The sequence below is a fragment of the Idiotropiscis lumnitzeri genome, chromosome 15 (assembly GCF_059441095.1).
Source record: "Idiotropiscis lumnitzeri isolate Australia: NSW breed Sydney's pygmy pipehorse chromosome 15, RoL_Ilum_1.0, whole genome shotgun sequence".
Lineage (NCBI taxonomy): Eukaryota > Metazoa > Chordata > Actinopteri > Syngnathiformes > Syngnathidae > Idiotropiscis > Idiotropiscis lumnitzeri.
Window position 1 is genome coordinate 12,619,338 of NC_142405.1, and position 16,384 is coordinate 12,635,721.

The window sequence follows — 16,384 nt, forward strand, 5'->3', positions numbered from 1 at the left end:
GAGAAGGTGTATGATCAAATTATAGAGGAGCCCCAAATCATATTTTTCTGACAGCACTCTGGAGGAATAAGGACACACTCAGTTCATTTGCTTTTTTTTTTTTATACTACGCGTTTCTACTTCCATTCAGATTTCCTTTACTGAAACGATTCCGTCGCTATGCTCGACTTTAACCACAAGGGGTCCCCTGACAGCTGCCGTTAAAGACCACCGAATTTGTTGCTGTGGGAACTCCGGAGTAGCGTATCGTGAGCAGATGCGCGTGAGGGCTCACGCACGCGCGCTGAGCGTATTGGCCACACCCCTCTCATGAATAATTCATCACCCTGCCTGAGACTGGAGAAGACCAGTGCCAGAGAGGCTTCCCAGACGTCAAGCTGTAGCCTTTGCCGGTAGGGAGACGTTCAGGCTCGTACTATCGCCACTCCTTTATTGACAAGGACATGAAAACACCCGGCCATGACCGGGCCGTGGGAGTCTTGCTCCGGCACAACGACTACACGGGCTTCTGCTGGTTTATTTACAGGAAGAGAGCACACATCGAGGGCTTGATATCGCCCCGACCGTGACCGACCTATTATCTGCCATTAATGTCGCCATTTGTACCTCCGTTCAGTTGAAGACAAATACGCAGGTGACTCAATCGCGGTAGGTTTATTGTCTTATTTTTCTAATCGTGTATGTGTGTGTGCGTGCGCGGGTGCGTGCGTGAGTGCGTTGAATTGTCTCACATCCTTTCCCCAGTACAGTACAGGAGTGCCATTTAAAAAAAAAACAATACCACAATGGATATGCTTTCCTTCAAGTCATTAATGTTGCTATTATTATCATGGTATTGTTTTATATTTTATATCTCAAAAAAAGAAAATACATGAATACATTATCCACCGTTAATACTGAATTAATTTGGTGTTTTAATATCTATGTCACAGTTAACTTGACACAGTTTGTCACTTGTGAATGAAAACCAGCACATCCTTTTTGGATAGACAGACATTATAATTAATGACAATAGTAATTTCCAAATGCATGGTTTGGAAATGGTTCCTAATTGTGTATTTGTGAGAGAGAGCACTAAGGATTTAACTTTTCTCATTGGAAATAGCTGGTGGGTTACCAGTTGTTTTGATAGGAAACAAATCCTTTGTGAAGAAATGACGGGATTAGCGGACACATTACAACATAATTCACCCCCTTCTTTCATCTTTAGCACAATAATGGATGGATTGATGGCGCTGCATGTTTGTTTAGGTTCTCTATCTAGCAGTCCATACATCAATAGTTTTGTACTATATGTCCATCTGGACATTTGTCTAATATCCCTCACCAACCATCCATTCATCATCAATTGTTCTATCCATCCGTACAAACCCACATCATCCACCCACTCGTCCTTCGTTATCAACTGTCCATTCAACAATCTACAGCGTGACTCGCAAACATAGATGCTGGCAAAAAATACCGGAACCTGGTGGGTTCTGCCATCCATTTCTTTAGAAAATAGTAGTTATCAAAACTACACAAAAATCCATTGTAAAGCAAAATAACCATTTCTTTAATGCTGACTGATGTCTAGTGAAGTTTTCCCAAATCATTGGGTTTGCACGGTTGAGTGGCAAAAGATGGACCCAAGTGCAGGGAACCATAAAGGCAAGACTGATGAGCAGAAGTACTTTAAAAAAATCTAAAAATGTTTATTTTCAAAAGAATTAAAAAAAAAAAGCAAACATGGTGTTGGGAATTCACTGGACTAAATTAACAAAGTCTTAAAAAGTATAGTTCAAAGCAACAAAGAAACACAGGGAATAATCTGAATTTACAACAAAGGAAAACATATTGTAACATGACTAGTGTTACTTTACACTATAAATGAACCTATAAAAATTTAAAAGGGGACTTCATAGTGAACAATATATTCATCTATGCCTTAATGGGAATCTCGGCCCTGCCAACATGGCCACCACATAGGCACGTCTGTTAGTTGGATCCAGGTTTTACAGTATATCTGGGACAACAGCGGCATAACCGGAAATGTGTGTCCCAGCCTGTAAATTGGACGTCAGTGCCAGAAAATAACAGCAGTCAATTATGGAACTGTCTTTGACAACTGCTCTGCAAAGCCGTGTTTAGCGTGCAGTAGACACAATTTTTTTGTCTGTTGAATCCAAAATCCTTTACAAATGGGTTAGTTAAATCGAGGTTCCCCTGTACAAGCAAACTGACGGGACAACAAAGTTCACCTGGACAAGACACGAGTGGCTGAAGGGAGCTTGTTGGTAGACAAAAAAGATGGCTGACGAGAACACGTGGGAAAAAAAACCTAACAAGCTCAATGAGGTGAACAAAAGGAAACAAAATTTAGTCTTATCAAACTATAGTCAACAAAAACAAAGATATGACGGAAGTGTTCTATGTGATATGATGACATTAAAGAATTATGACGATTTGATAGCCAAGATAGATTGTAGGAATTTGAACTTTGGACATGTTTTTTTGCCGCCTACTCACATTGTAGTGATCAGTATAAGAGCCACTGTAAGTGCAACTAAGACATGTCTGCCATGTAGAAGTGATTTGTGATATTGCAACTTAAAACAAGTCAACTCCTGCATATATGCATTTGGCTCCCGCGGATTTGCATATTTGAGGCCCGTTGGCCACCAGTTGCCCATCCTTGATATATAGTATTCTTATAATTTGTATAACAAATGTTTCTTATCTTTGCACAAAGCCAAAAGAAATATATTCTTTTTTTGTATTTTCAATTAGTGGTGATGAATATACTCTGGGTCAGTTAGGATGTAGTGCAGGGGTCTTCAATCCTGTTCCTCAAGGTCTGCTGTCCTGTCTGTTTTCTATCTTTCTGCGTGCTGCAACACACCTGATTCGAATGATCAGGATCGTGATGCAAGTTATGCAGAACTTGCTGAATATCACATCGGTTGAATAAGATGTGTTGCAGCAGGGAGAGATGGAAAACTGACAGGACAGGGGACCCAGAGGAACAGAATTGAAGATCCCCGGTATAGTGGTTCACCTGCCCTCTATTTGTTTTTTTTGTTGTTGTTGTTTTTTTTTAAATAAGAAAAAATAGCACTCTATATTATTATACTTTCTAAAATTAGAGTATTATAATAAGGTAGGGCGACTGGTTAGCACGATGGCCTCACAGTGAGAGACAGCATCGGGCGTGGGTTCGATCCCGGCTCCGGCCATCCTGTGTGGAGTTTGCATGTTCTCCCCGTGCTTGCGTGGGTTTCCTCCGGGTACTCCGGTTTCCTCCCACATTCCGAAAACATGCATGGCAGGCCGATTGAACCCTCTAAATTGCCCCAAGGTATGAGTGTGAGCGCGGATGGTTGTTTGTCTCTGTGTGCCCTGCGATTGGCAGGCGACCAGTTCAGGGTGTCCCCCGCCTACTGCCCGAAGATAGCTGGGATAGGCTCCAGCACCCCCCGCGACCCTAGAGAGGAGAAGCGGTACAGATGATGGATGTATGGATAATAAGGTAATTGAATAGCATTAAAGAGTTTGTGCATCATAATTTAATCCTAAAATCCAATTCAATGTGCTGCTCTTTGAGGTGTGTCCGACTTCCTCTTCTTAAGTACGATTTGTCTGCAAATTGCTCCAATCTAGTATATATTTTTTTTGAGAATAAAAGATATATGCCCATTTTTTTGTTGTGCAAATTTGGTTCCTGAGCATTTGTGTTCAAATATCCATTGCATCTAAACCCACTATTGATGCGAATCCTTAGCATTTCAATTGTGTTTTGCAGTATGTTTTAGCCTTAAACTAAGTTGACCGCTTTAAGAAAAAAAGTGGTTGACACATAATTCCCTTTGTTTAATGTTTAGTTTGGCAAGAAACTTTAACTGGGAACAAACAATCATATAGATCAGAGGTCTTCAAACCTGTTAGTCAAGGGGCCGGTGTCCTGCCTGTTTTCCATCTCTCCCTGATGCAACACACTTGATTCAAATGATCAGGATTGTCACCAGCTTCTGCAGATCTTGCTGATTATCTGATCATTTGAATCAGGTGTGTTGCAGCAGGGAGAAATGCAAAACAAGCAGGGCACCGTCCCCCAAAGAAGAGTCTTCCATTTAATCTGTCATATATGTCTTTAGAATGTGGGACGAAGAGACTAAGAGGAGAAGCTGTGCACACCTTCACGTTTTGTCTCAATACACACGAGTGTCTGTGTGCAAAAAAAGCATCTACTGTACTATATAGTGTGTCAAGGCTGGAGACTGGCACCAAAATGGTTGCATACGCAATTTTTTTTTCAATTTGTGCAAGTTAAATCTTACCCTCCAGCGCAGGCACTTTATTAGACATTGTTGTTGAAAGTCCCCCTCTTTCAAGCCTCTAAAGTTTCCGGATTGTGCATATGGCGGCCGCTTTGGACTTGCATGTTGACTGTTGATGTGCACACCGTTCCATTCGAGACATTCGGTATGGGTTACATGTGGCCGCATTGGTCTATGCCGCTGGTCCCCAACCACTGGTCCGCAGTCTGCTACTGGTCTGTGGGCTATTTGATAACAGGCCAGATGGAGAGACTGCCAAAACAAAAATTATACATTGTTTTTTAGACGAGCATATACGTCAGCCTGCCAAAATTCCATCCAAAAGGCATACGCATGGCTTATTATCTAATCGGGAATCGTTTATTCACCCGATCGGACACGGCGGAAATGCATGAGACAACAGCCTGCTAGCCGACTGTATGAAGTAAAGAAAAATTAATAATAAGAAGCTAAAAACAATTACTTGAATGTGCTTCTAAACATGCACCAGATGGGCATCCATGACTTGGCATTGTCTTCAGAAGATGAAGGTGGACAATAAAGCATTAATACAAAAAAAAATGCATGCTTTTTGTTATTTTGCCAAACATGTATATAAAACTGCAAGCAGACTTCTTATTCACAGGAAAATTCTCAATCAGCAGGCTCTCTTTTGTCTTTCTCATTGGAAAGAAAAGATGACTAAAATTCATTAGCCCATTCAGAAATGATGCACTCATCACGTTATGACTAACAATCGATTATTCTTCCATCTTTACAGGAAGGATATCCATGCAAGTGTTCTATTGTAAACCCTTCCACCACAATTTGGACTCAGAGATGTTGTTCTTTGACATATTTTGTCCCCTCCATCCCCCACTGACTTCTGTTCCTCAACAGTGGCGGTGCAGATGGATGTAATCCCGCGCTAATCTGACTAACCTTGTAGTCTGTAGTCTGGTTTTAATGTGACTCTGATTAAAATCCCTCCCACCATGACAGTCATTAGTTAATTAGATTACTAGCATGTGCTAATTAAAGTGACAAGGTACTGCTCTTGAAGTGCCTAGGCCTTTGTAATTTCATGATGATTTTATTTAGATTTATTCTGTTTGGTTATTGCAGACCCACATTGAATCAGTTGTGTTTTGTTTTTCATTTGCAGTAATACTTTGATATTAATGAAAGTACAACATAGTGTTGTAAGCAAAGTCTGATCATTAGTAGGAACGGTGATGTAGTAGTAATAGGCGGCGTATGATTTAGTGCTCAGGTATGGTTTTCCAGATGGAAAGAGAGAGTAGAGTGCAGGTTGCTTGACTTTCGTCCTTGATGATCTTTACAGCTTTCCATTTTGTTGGGGCTAAGGTCCCATGACACGCTTGTGTGTGCTGTGCATTTTTAAGACGTCCTTCAACATGTTTACTGCCCTAAACAGTCCAGTTGTCAGACAGTTGCCATAGTGACAGCCATGAGGAATTTAAGCACATTTGCAGGTATCCAACAACCTATTAGATAACAGTACTACCAAACCTAAAGGCTTCTTCTTGAATCCAATGGACGTTTTATTAGTGTCATCAAAGATTGATCCTTGTGAGAATCTTATTCTGAATATCTCTGGCAAGAGGCCAGTGTAAGATTTTTATTTAATCTCATCCATGCAAATTATTAAAATAGTTTATTTGCCAAGTACTACGGATAACAATTTTGCACTCCAACTTCTTATCTTTAATCACTCCTCAGTGCCTGAGGCTTCTCATTATAGCCAACAATTTAGCAGATTTTGGCTCAGGAGTGTCGGTAATTTCATTTCCGTGATGCATAAACCATGTAACAATTTAAAAATAAGTAAAATTTTCTGTATGCCTCAAATTAAGATATTTAATACAACTGTTGTAACTAATAATTTCATATCCTTAGCATGTGAACCTTATGATACGTTTTTGTATCGTTCGGATTTGTGAATTTTTTTTTTTTTAGCAATACATCCTTGTTTCATTTTTGAGACCCAACTCATGAGCATAATTTCGACTGGTAATCTGGGGGATTCAGAATACATTATTCAAACTTGCATGACAAAAGAGTTAAAAATACACAACACTTATCCCTGATCTCTTTGTTTTTGTTCTTTTTTAAAATATATTTTTAATGGGAATTACTCGGACTTTTTCTCTCAGTAGCGTACTGACCATTTCAATGTGCTCAGCAATTTGGCCTCTGGTAAATTAGTGTTCGCACTTGAGAAGAAAAATTTCAACCCACTTGCAGAATGTGCATATGTGCCGTGTACAGTTAGTGCTGTTTTTCTTGGTTTTAGTATATGAATAATATTTCATGCAGAGTATTGGTTGAATTGCAAAATTAATATGTATTCATAAATAGTTTTACGGCGTTACCTTGACCCAGTGACGTGCAGACCTGTCAACTGTGACGCAGTGTCCGTATTTTATTAGGGAAATCACTCAATGCTATTTCATTACGCTCATAACACTGATTGTTTCAGATATTTTCAAAAATCCTGGGTCGCATAATAGTTTATGAATGGTGAAAATTAGTAAAACGTGCAGTGGAAGCTGCCAGATGAGTTTGGCTATCGATTTAAGGCTAACCTCGATAGTCACAAGTATTAATAGATTCATATCAGTGGTATGAACAACGGCAGTGGCACAACGTGAAGCTTCATCGCCAAATTCCTATGTCCAAAAAATGACTTGGTGCTTCGAAAAAAAAAATCTTCATCCTCGAATAACATTCGTCATGACACTTTACAGCAACTGCTGAGTGATATTTTAAAGAATTTTTTATTTGTCGTTTTTGGAAAACATTGTCTCCACATGATAATGTCCAGTGGCATTAAAATGTTTAGGAACCGCTATGTCACGTGAGGAATTTGGACTCGGAAGCAGGAAAGTAAAAGTCTTTATCTACAAAAATACAAAGTAACAACGGAGGACAGGGCCGGCCGGATTCAGAAGACATGGAAGAAAGCTGACATGTTCAGTCAAAGAAAGCTTGACGTATTGACAATGTGTCACTGAGTAACTTGATCTTAAATACTGTAAGACATCAGGCCTATATAACATAATAAAGAAACAAAGCATAAAAAGACATTAGGAACTGCATAGCAACTGATACGTCAGGATACATCAAGGAGCTGCCACGCACATTCACACAGTAATTCCTCATGCTTAGTCTCGTTGAAATGTTCTTTACAGAATCTTGAAAATATGCAAATGTAGATAAATTGTCGTAGAAGTGAATTACTATTGGTCGGCACCTGTGGACCGAAACTTTGACTTCCTTCTCTGAGCTTCCTCGTTTGTATACAGTATGCATTAGACTGCTGACTACTGGCCAAGGTGCGCACACCTGAATAAACCGTGTAATAAATGCATGAAATTATGACGCACACAACTGTTTATATCTTTACATTATGCTGTTGCTGTAGATTTTACACTAAAGTACAAGACTATATCGAGTGTTATTTTTCTTATCAAAAACATGTTTCACATTTTTTATGCAGTTTTATAAATGGCATTTTGTTACTCAACCATGCAATCCTTTTATTTTCACATACCATTTTGAGTGCAACTTCCACCATCATGAATTTAGAAATATACTGCAACTAGGGCGTACTAATTTCAATGTGTTTGACCAAATTATGTTGAATGTGATTTTTCACATGATGTTTGGCGTCCCGTAGACTCAACAGCACCCTTAGCATCGGCTTATTTCAACTAATTAAACTTTCAATTATTTTTTTGTATTTAATTATTGATTTACAAAAACATGATGAATCAAAGTCCACTATTGCGTAATATTGTAGTTCCAATCAAAAATAAACTTGATTGACTGATTAGGTGTAAGAGACCAGACAATGGCCCACCTTGGAAAATTGCATAATGTTACAGTGCCTTGACTTCCGTACATCAATATTAAATCATATGAATGAATTATGAGAAACACATACCCCCCCCCCCTCTTTTTTTTTTTAGAATTTTAATGTCTGTGATACTTAGAGAGGCAGGTATTTTTTGGTAGTAAGAGATGTAAAAAGTTTTAAGAATACCACTACTGTTTCAATGTGTTCAGCTCGTCATATATGTGCTTTGTGAGTGTTTTTCAGATGGACCAAATGTTCTAAAATTGCTGATGTTATTTGTTGGCATGGGCCAGCTGGCCCTGTGGGGTGAATTTGAAAGAAATAGTAATATGTTAATATAGACTATGTTACATCAGCCAACAGTACTGAGATATTTGTATAGCAGCAGAAAGACGCTCAAGTCCCTCCATCTTGTGAACTGCTTATCCTCACTAGCGTCGTGGGCGTGCTTGAGCCTATCCCAGCTGTCTTTGGGCAAAAGGCGGGGTACACCCTGAACAGGTCACCTGATTGGAAAAAAAAAAAAAAAAGCTTACTGAGCTGCTGTCTCACAATTCGTGTGGCGTTTTGCTGACATCTTGCGGGACACCACATGAGTATGTTTAAACCTCTTGACTGTTCAAATGAAGAGGGGTAATTTATTACAAACCTTTGAGTCAATTTCAAACTTGTACAACCTTTGTGGATTATTTACTTATGTTTACTGCTGAAAATCCCTGAGACTGAACATTTACTGAAAACAAATACACAATGGCTTGTCACAAATTGGCCAAGTAATTGTGGTGGAAGTGTCGAACATTTATGCACATTGTACAGTGTGTCAATATCAGATTTTGAGACTAACTACTTTAGCTTTCCAAAAGGATGTGAATATCTCACACATTTAGTACACAATAAGCAGTAGGTGGTGCTCATTCTCCAGTCAGATGGAACGGCTCAACTCAGTTTACCTTGAGCTTTTTGCCACATGGGGCTTAAGTTTCCTATTTCCAAGCGTGTAACAGTGAAAAATATATACACACATTTTGAGCAAATGGTAAATGTGAGCACATGCATATTGAATTTTACATATGTGAAAACACAAAGTCCCTCAATTGTACGTGGGTGGGCAGAGTGAGGCAGTCATGAGTGTTTGCAGAAAATTAGTACTCAAGTTAGGAGAGAGATAAGACTCTCGTTGTGGGTTTTAATTGAAATGTGTTGCTTGCCCAAATAACTTTGGTACAACATGATGGAATCTTCTTAATGAACGCACTGGAACTTGCTGCATTATTTCCCCAATTTGAGAGAGGTGTTGGGATACTTTTCAGGTGCTGTGGTTTATTTTGCAGCAGTCGTGCTCTTATTTGAACATTTCTACAATTACTTGAACATAATTTGTCAGTCAGTTTTGCAGTTATGACAATAGGTACAACTTAACTCTGCTAAAAGGGTCCACGCACTCTCCTGTTGCTACTGGTATTTTCCGTTCTGTGTTTCCTGTTGTGATTGCTTGAATGTGGGTGAACCCCTTGCGAACTGTCCCTAGTGTTGTTGATTACATTTCAGCAGTAGTTGTGAGAGATGGTATGCCCATATAGCCTCTTAAAATAAAAACAAATGACCTGTGCGCAAATGAAAAGAATATTCAAGTGTAAAAATGTATTTGTTACATGCGGCTAGCATATCGTTCATAGATAACATGGTCACATTATTGTTTTTAATTTTCGTTTTGTTTATTTATTTTTATATATTTTTTGAATTTCTATGCTTTTATTATTAAAATGCTAAATACATTTTAGTAGGTGTTGTGATTATTTGCATGTAATTACATTTGCGGCTTATGTCAGACGGTCGCATAAAGTCATTGTTCCATAGTAATTGGGTCATCCATCTGTGCTGTCAAAGCAAGAGGGACCTTTTTTAAATAAATTTACACAATGCAAGACCGTATTACCAGCTAGTATATACGAGGGCATTATATATTTAGGCTTGAACAATTATTAGTTTTATTTATTTGGGGAAATTGTCATAGTGTTCGCTTAAAAGACTGCCAGTCAAGAATTTAGTTAACAACTCCAATTGAAGTATAGAAAAATTCTTTCATATTAACTCATGGTTCATTTGCCTTTATTTTACCGTAACATATTGTATAAGACCGTCTGAGATTTTTTTTTTATTGTAATACAGATTAATTTAATTGCTTTTGTTACAATACATGGCACGAGGACCTTGAAAAAACAATCACCTTTAAAATTACTATTGAAATACTGAGGGGAAAATTTGCAATTTCGTTATTTTTCAAAATCAATCCGCCCTAAATATCTTCGATCATTTTATAATGTATAAAAAGTCTTGGAGCAAGCCTAGCTGTGTTATTTTTGACAGCAGCTTTTTGATATGCATTGTAGGAGGACTGATGCAGTTGGCGGATGATGTTAAAAAAAAAAAAAATCTGATTTCTTTGAACCTCACCTGGGACAAGGTACAACATATTCATTGATGGTGAGAATTGGTGAGATGTGAATAGAAAATCTTACTTTCACCATTCAGTCACTTTGGCATTAATGGAACCATCCACTCGCCACAACCATAATGGCCCTGCCCATCTGTCCAATATCCTCCATGAACCAGGAAGTAGCCTGCTAACAAATAAACAGGACTAATAAACATTTATTCTGCATTATAGTTAATAATGATTCCAGTATTACTTAAATACCGACATCAAATGGCGGCCTAATATTTTTGTTACATACTGTCCCAAATTTTAATCAATAAAGGGAAATGATAGAAGTGATTGTTCACACATTGAGCCATTTCCTCCTCTTTACAGATGTGTTGAAAAGTCATTATATTAAGCCTTTGTAACACCAATAAAGCCGAAAAAATACCATGGCATATTTTCAAGTTGTTTTTTTTTTTTTTGCTTGTTTTTTTGCGTCGTCATTAGCATGTAGAGTCAAAACAGTGTGTGGGGGAGTCAGCCAAATCCTGCCGAGCCTACCCTTTCTATTGCTAACAAGAATATGGGAGGTCACAGAGAGCAGTAACTGACGGCAGATGGTGAGTCTGTGTGTGTGTGTGTGTGTGGGGGGGGGTGCGTGGGCGTGTGTGTGTGCGTGGGTGTGCGCGTGCGTGAGCATGTGTGATTCACATGAATGAGCTTGACGCCATTCATGTTTGAGTCATGTTTGCTTGCCACAGACTGCCATGAGTGACTCAGGGATAAGACATGAAATCAGTTTCTGTTTTTCCCGCATCTCTTGTTAGCTACCAGAGCTCCAATAGGACATGGCCGGAGGGGGATGCAAGAGATGCTTGTTTTTTATCTAGATGAATGTGCAAGTCAGTGCTCATGGTACAGACCCAGGAGGCTCTGTAGTACCTCTGGCCAGTAGCTCAAAAAACTGCTAAACGAAGTAATGCAGTGGTACCTTGAAGAAAAAAGTTCTGGCTCCTTCAAAAAATCTAAACATTTTTGCTTGTGAAATAATGTAAAAATGAACTCAAACCACAGTATATATATATATATATATATATATATATATATATATATATATATATATATATATATATATATATATATGTGTATATATATATATATATACATATATATATATATATATGTATATATGTATATGTATGTATGTATGTATATATATGTATATATATATATATATATGTAAAAAAAAAACTAATACTAAAACTGATGGAAACTAAACTAAACCGAAGCATTTTGAACAAAATGAACACTAATTAAAAACAAACAAACCTGCTTAAAAACACTAATTGGAATTTATTGAATTACAAAAACAAAACTGAGGATAACGGATCAATGAGAAAGTCAAAATGAAATAAATGGGGGGGAAAAAGCATTCTTAATGTTGCAAAAAACCCAAACTATTGATAACCTTGACCTATGCTAAGAAATTCCCAAAGAACAAGTGTGTCGGATTTGGTCATTATGTTGTACAAATGTCACATTCAGCCAGATTCAATAGTGTCTTGCGCTATTATCCAACCACTTTGTAATTTACCTTCAATGCATTTAGCAAGCATTTCCTTTCCCATGCTGGCATATTAATTTATGTGCTGCTGTTCTGCAATCTGTCTTTTTATTATTATGCATATATATGTGTGGGTGGATGCAGCTTTGGATTTCAGACTCAGGCCTATCTTTTCATGCCTGCTTGTCATTGAGGATTAGCACACTGACACACATTACACACACGCAATGATAAGCTAGCTACTGCATGTTATATCTAAGAAATAAGATGACAACTAGTCACTGCAATTGGGATTTTGTGGGACAGCTTTTAGACGGGGATTATGTTTATTCCTAGACATGCAGATAGTGGATGGTGTTTTATAGGCTTTGGAGCTGGGATGCAAAGTGATTTCATTTTAACGCTCTACAGGTTGCAATTATTGTTCTAATTCCTGCTTGAAGGAATTATTGAGCTAAGAACTTTTACTTTGAAAGATGATGTGTTAGGATATCAAGATGGTAAAAAAAAAAAAAAGGAAAAAAGAAATCAATCGGTGCATGTTCATTTGTTCTATTACGCAGAGATGGTCATTCCGTCAGCCCGTGACTGACGGACACTAGTTTTGCTGGTGAATGACCAATGACAGAAAACGTAACGACGGTATAAGCATCAACAAAAGAGGATTTTTGTCCGATACCGGACATCATTGTGTGCACATACGTTCATGTGTGGGTGAGACGAACTGTATTTTAGCGCTGACGGAAGCACGGTTAAACTATGGATGATGGAGTGATGGACTGATGATGACGGATGGGTGGTGTGGCCTCAGGCGAATGATGAATGACAGAGAGGCAAAGTGTACTGAATATTGGGCAGTTTATTTTTTAACCAGATTTTTCAGGAATTTCACTGTTCAAAAACAATTGTAAAGATGTGATATAACTACAATTAAAAGTATCGAACACAAAATGTTAAGTGGAAAAACAAATTGGCAGGTCCTTTTCAGATGTTGCCGGGCACATTTTGCATCGATCCTCAATATTTCCAGAATTGAGTCATCTATGTAAATGCTGTCTCCCGTGGGGAAAAAAAGGGTTTTAAACCTAGTATTTGGTCACAGCAAACAACGATAGCTTAGCAAAATGTTTCAAAAGTGGACACGAGAAAACACATGCTAGGTTAAATGTATGCTTTTGTATCAAAATAGTTGAAAGGTAATTCAATTGAAATAGACTATGATGTTTTAGAACATGTAATGAACATTATGCTGGAATGTGTAGACAATATAGTATCATTTGATTATTTTACAAACAGAATAAACACCATGATTTCGCTCCATGCTGAATTCATGATTCCCATATAAATTTTATAATTCATTTTGATGTTATAGTTTAATCTCTATGTAGGTGGACTAAAATACGAATAATAAACGTACACATTCAACAGAACAACTGAAAATCCAGATTCTCACGTGACAACAACTCGCAGGGTGAAACAAAGAACAACCAGAACAGTGAACAAAACTGTCAGATTGAAAACAAATGAAGAGATTAGATTTAGACAACATCAACATAATAAAACAGATTTGTTCTTAAATGCAAAGTACCAATTATATCAACATAATCAACTAACAGTCCAGATGGGACCATGACAGGTTTTGCATTTGTAGTTCACGACTGTATGTTAATGAAAGTTGTTGAAACAAACAAAAAAAAATCTCAGGGGCCCATAAAGCATTGTAAAAGAACTTCTGGGCTGCAGCAGATGGAGACAGAAGCTTCAACAAAATGAAAAGAACAAATAAGCAGATGGGTCTAAAAACAAAAACAATCCTAAACAACTGTTCAACTGGGAAGGAAGCCCCTAAAACCCTGTTGACCCAACTCCATCAAACCAACAGTGCGTTTACTGGATGTAGTTAAATGGGCCATATACGGAATTAGGATGTTTGGAGGCTAATGAAACCACAGATTGGTAAAGGATGAAAATAGATGGATGCCGGTTTAGGACAGATGACAGAGCAGTGCATTGATAGCAAGGATGCAGTTGAAACTTTAGGACAATAGAGGGTGACATGGAAAATTGATGTGATACCCTCATTTGCAGGATTTAGAATCCACTGCCAAATCCAGTGATTTCAACCCAGCAAATGTGACAGGTGGGTGTTAAGTGTGCTGTAATTCTTTATCCTTTTGTGTATCTTGAAGGGCGGCTATCAGAGATCACTAATTAAGACATCTGGGAACCGTTTGAAATTGGGGGAGGAATGGCATAATATGACCCCTATGATTTTTGGGTGGAATACACAAGAGGACCAATAAAGACCATGCCAACGCCACATGGGGGGGCCTGAGCTGAGATTGGAACCTAGATGCTCCCAACTGAGAAACTACATCACCTATCTCTAAACAATATGAAGGAACTTGTCAGGAAAATCAAAACTAAGCAGCATGTCAGCCATAGAAAAGTTCAACTCTCTAACTTTTCCCCTTTGTATCTTATTTATTGCAATAACCTTTTTTTCGTGTCTGCATCATTATACATCATCGTATTTCTTTTATCTGTGATAGATCTGCAATGAGTGGAAAATAGCTAGTTACTCTGTGGCACTTTGAGATTTGTGTTTTGGGGCGTCAATTGGGTGTCAAGGTAAAGATCTGATTGTCAATGCTTCTCATATCTTAATCTGCAGTCTCTTGTTGTTCTTTTGAACATATCACAGATGTCTATTGAGAGACCCAGAGAGATCATTTAACTGTGATTCATATGACCGATTTATTTGGCCAATGTTAAACAATGCCGTCATAAATGAATGTTCCTTAATAGTTTATCATCTTTTGACAGGAAGTACATCGTGAGCAATCATGTTCCGAAACAGCCTGAAGATGTTGCTGGGAAGCAAAAGCCGCAAGAACAATGGTGGTCAGTGTCACCATGTGTCATTGTGAATGTTGTGAAACAAGTCTTTTATTGAATTTGTAGCCCTTTTCACCAAAATGCAGTTAAGATAGAAGCCGAACTTATACTATGCAACCCCCTTTTTTTTCAAGCGACCATATGGGTGAAGATTGACAGCTCCAGCTTGCCCAAACCAATCAATGAAAAAATATTGTAAAATCAGGAAGTAAAATGATCCTATATTGTTGGTATATAATTATAACAATTAAAATGGGGAAGATACGTATCTTTACTGTACTGTAATGGAATACTTTTCCACGGGTTTAAAGTTTGAAATTTGTCCTTCAAAGGGGACGCCAACCATGTCACATGTCAGAGGGTGGCCATTTTGTCACTTCTAGCAACTGAAAATGACATCACAGTTGCTCAACCGTCAACTAATGACCAATCATGACTCAGCTTCATAAAACTGTCATGTCATTTTCAGTTGACAGAAGTGACAAAATGGCCACCCCCTGACAAGACTAAAAACCGGTGGATTTTACAGCTTAACTTCCATTCCACCAACACAATATTAATCAGAATGCCATGTTTCGACTAGAGGGCCTGCATAGAACATATTCTTGTAAAGAAAATTTGGGGGTTGACTTCCCTTTTAAAGCACAGATGTCAAAACCCTGCATGGCAGATCAGACCATCCATTTTGTGGCACCAGTGAACACCTGCCACATTTTTTCTGCACTTATATGGGCCTAAAAAGGGTAATAAAAAACACAGGAATAATGCAAATATTTAATATGATGGGGCAGTTCTTAGAGTTTTCATATGAATTGGACTGAATTATGAATAGTGAAAATATGCCTATAATTGATGCATATTGAAATGGATTGAAGAAAAAAAACCTCCAAATTCTTCCAATAAAAAACACTGATAAGCAAAGTAAAGTATAATAAGAAGTAATATATTTCTTCTTGACAGTGTGTAATAGTGGAAGCACTCAGCATGCCACGTTTAAAAAAAAAAAAAAGAATTTGCAACTTCAAGCGCCATTTAAAGAGCATCTCCTGGGCTCTGCGAATTGTGCCAAAGCAATTACTGGCAATTTTTATAGCGTAATCACTCACACAGTTGAAACAGTTACATTTGCAGTTGTCTGCATCTTTCGTTTTGTAAAAAGAAAACAGACTATGAATGTTGCACTTTCCGAAAAAGATTAAATTTAAGGTCTTGATGTTTTATATTAAATGTCATGCAGAATAACTTTCACTCAAAACTTAATAATTGAATGTTAAATGCTAAAACAAGGAATTTTACATCCCAACAGTATGTGGCATTTTGAA

General features: G+C 37.9%; 1 protein-coding gene across 1 annotated transcript in view; it reads left to right on the forward strand.

Annotated features, from left to right (window-relative positions):
- Positions 1–326: 326 nt before the first annotated feature.
- The window catches only part of LOC148322975 (protein TANC2-like), a 48,907-nt gene continuing 32,849 nt past the window's right edge, over positions 327–16,384 (forward strand). Inside the window, exons 1-2 of the mRNA XM_088316530.1 lie at positions 327–648; positions 14,991–15,068. Coding sequence (XP_088172656.1) covers positions 15,011–15,068 — 58 coding nt within the window. The 5' untranslated portion in view covers positions 327–648; positions 14,991–15,010. The remainder of the gene's footprint in view (positions 649–14,990; positions 15,069–16,384) is intronic.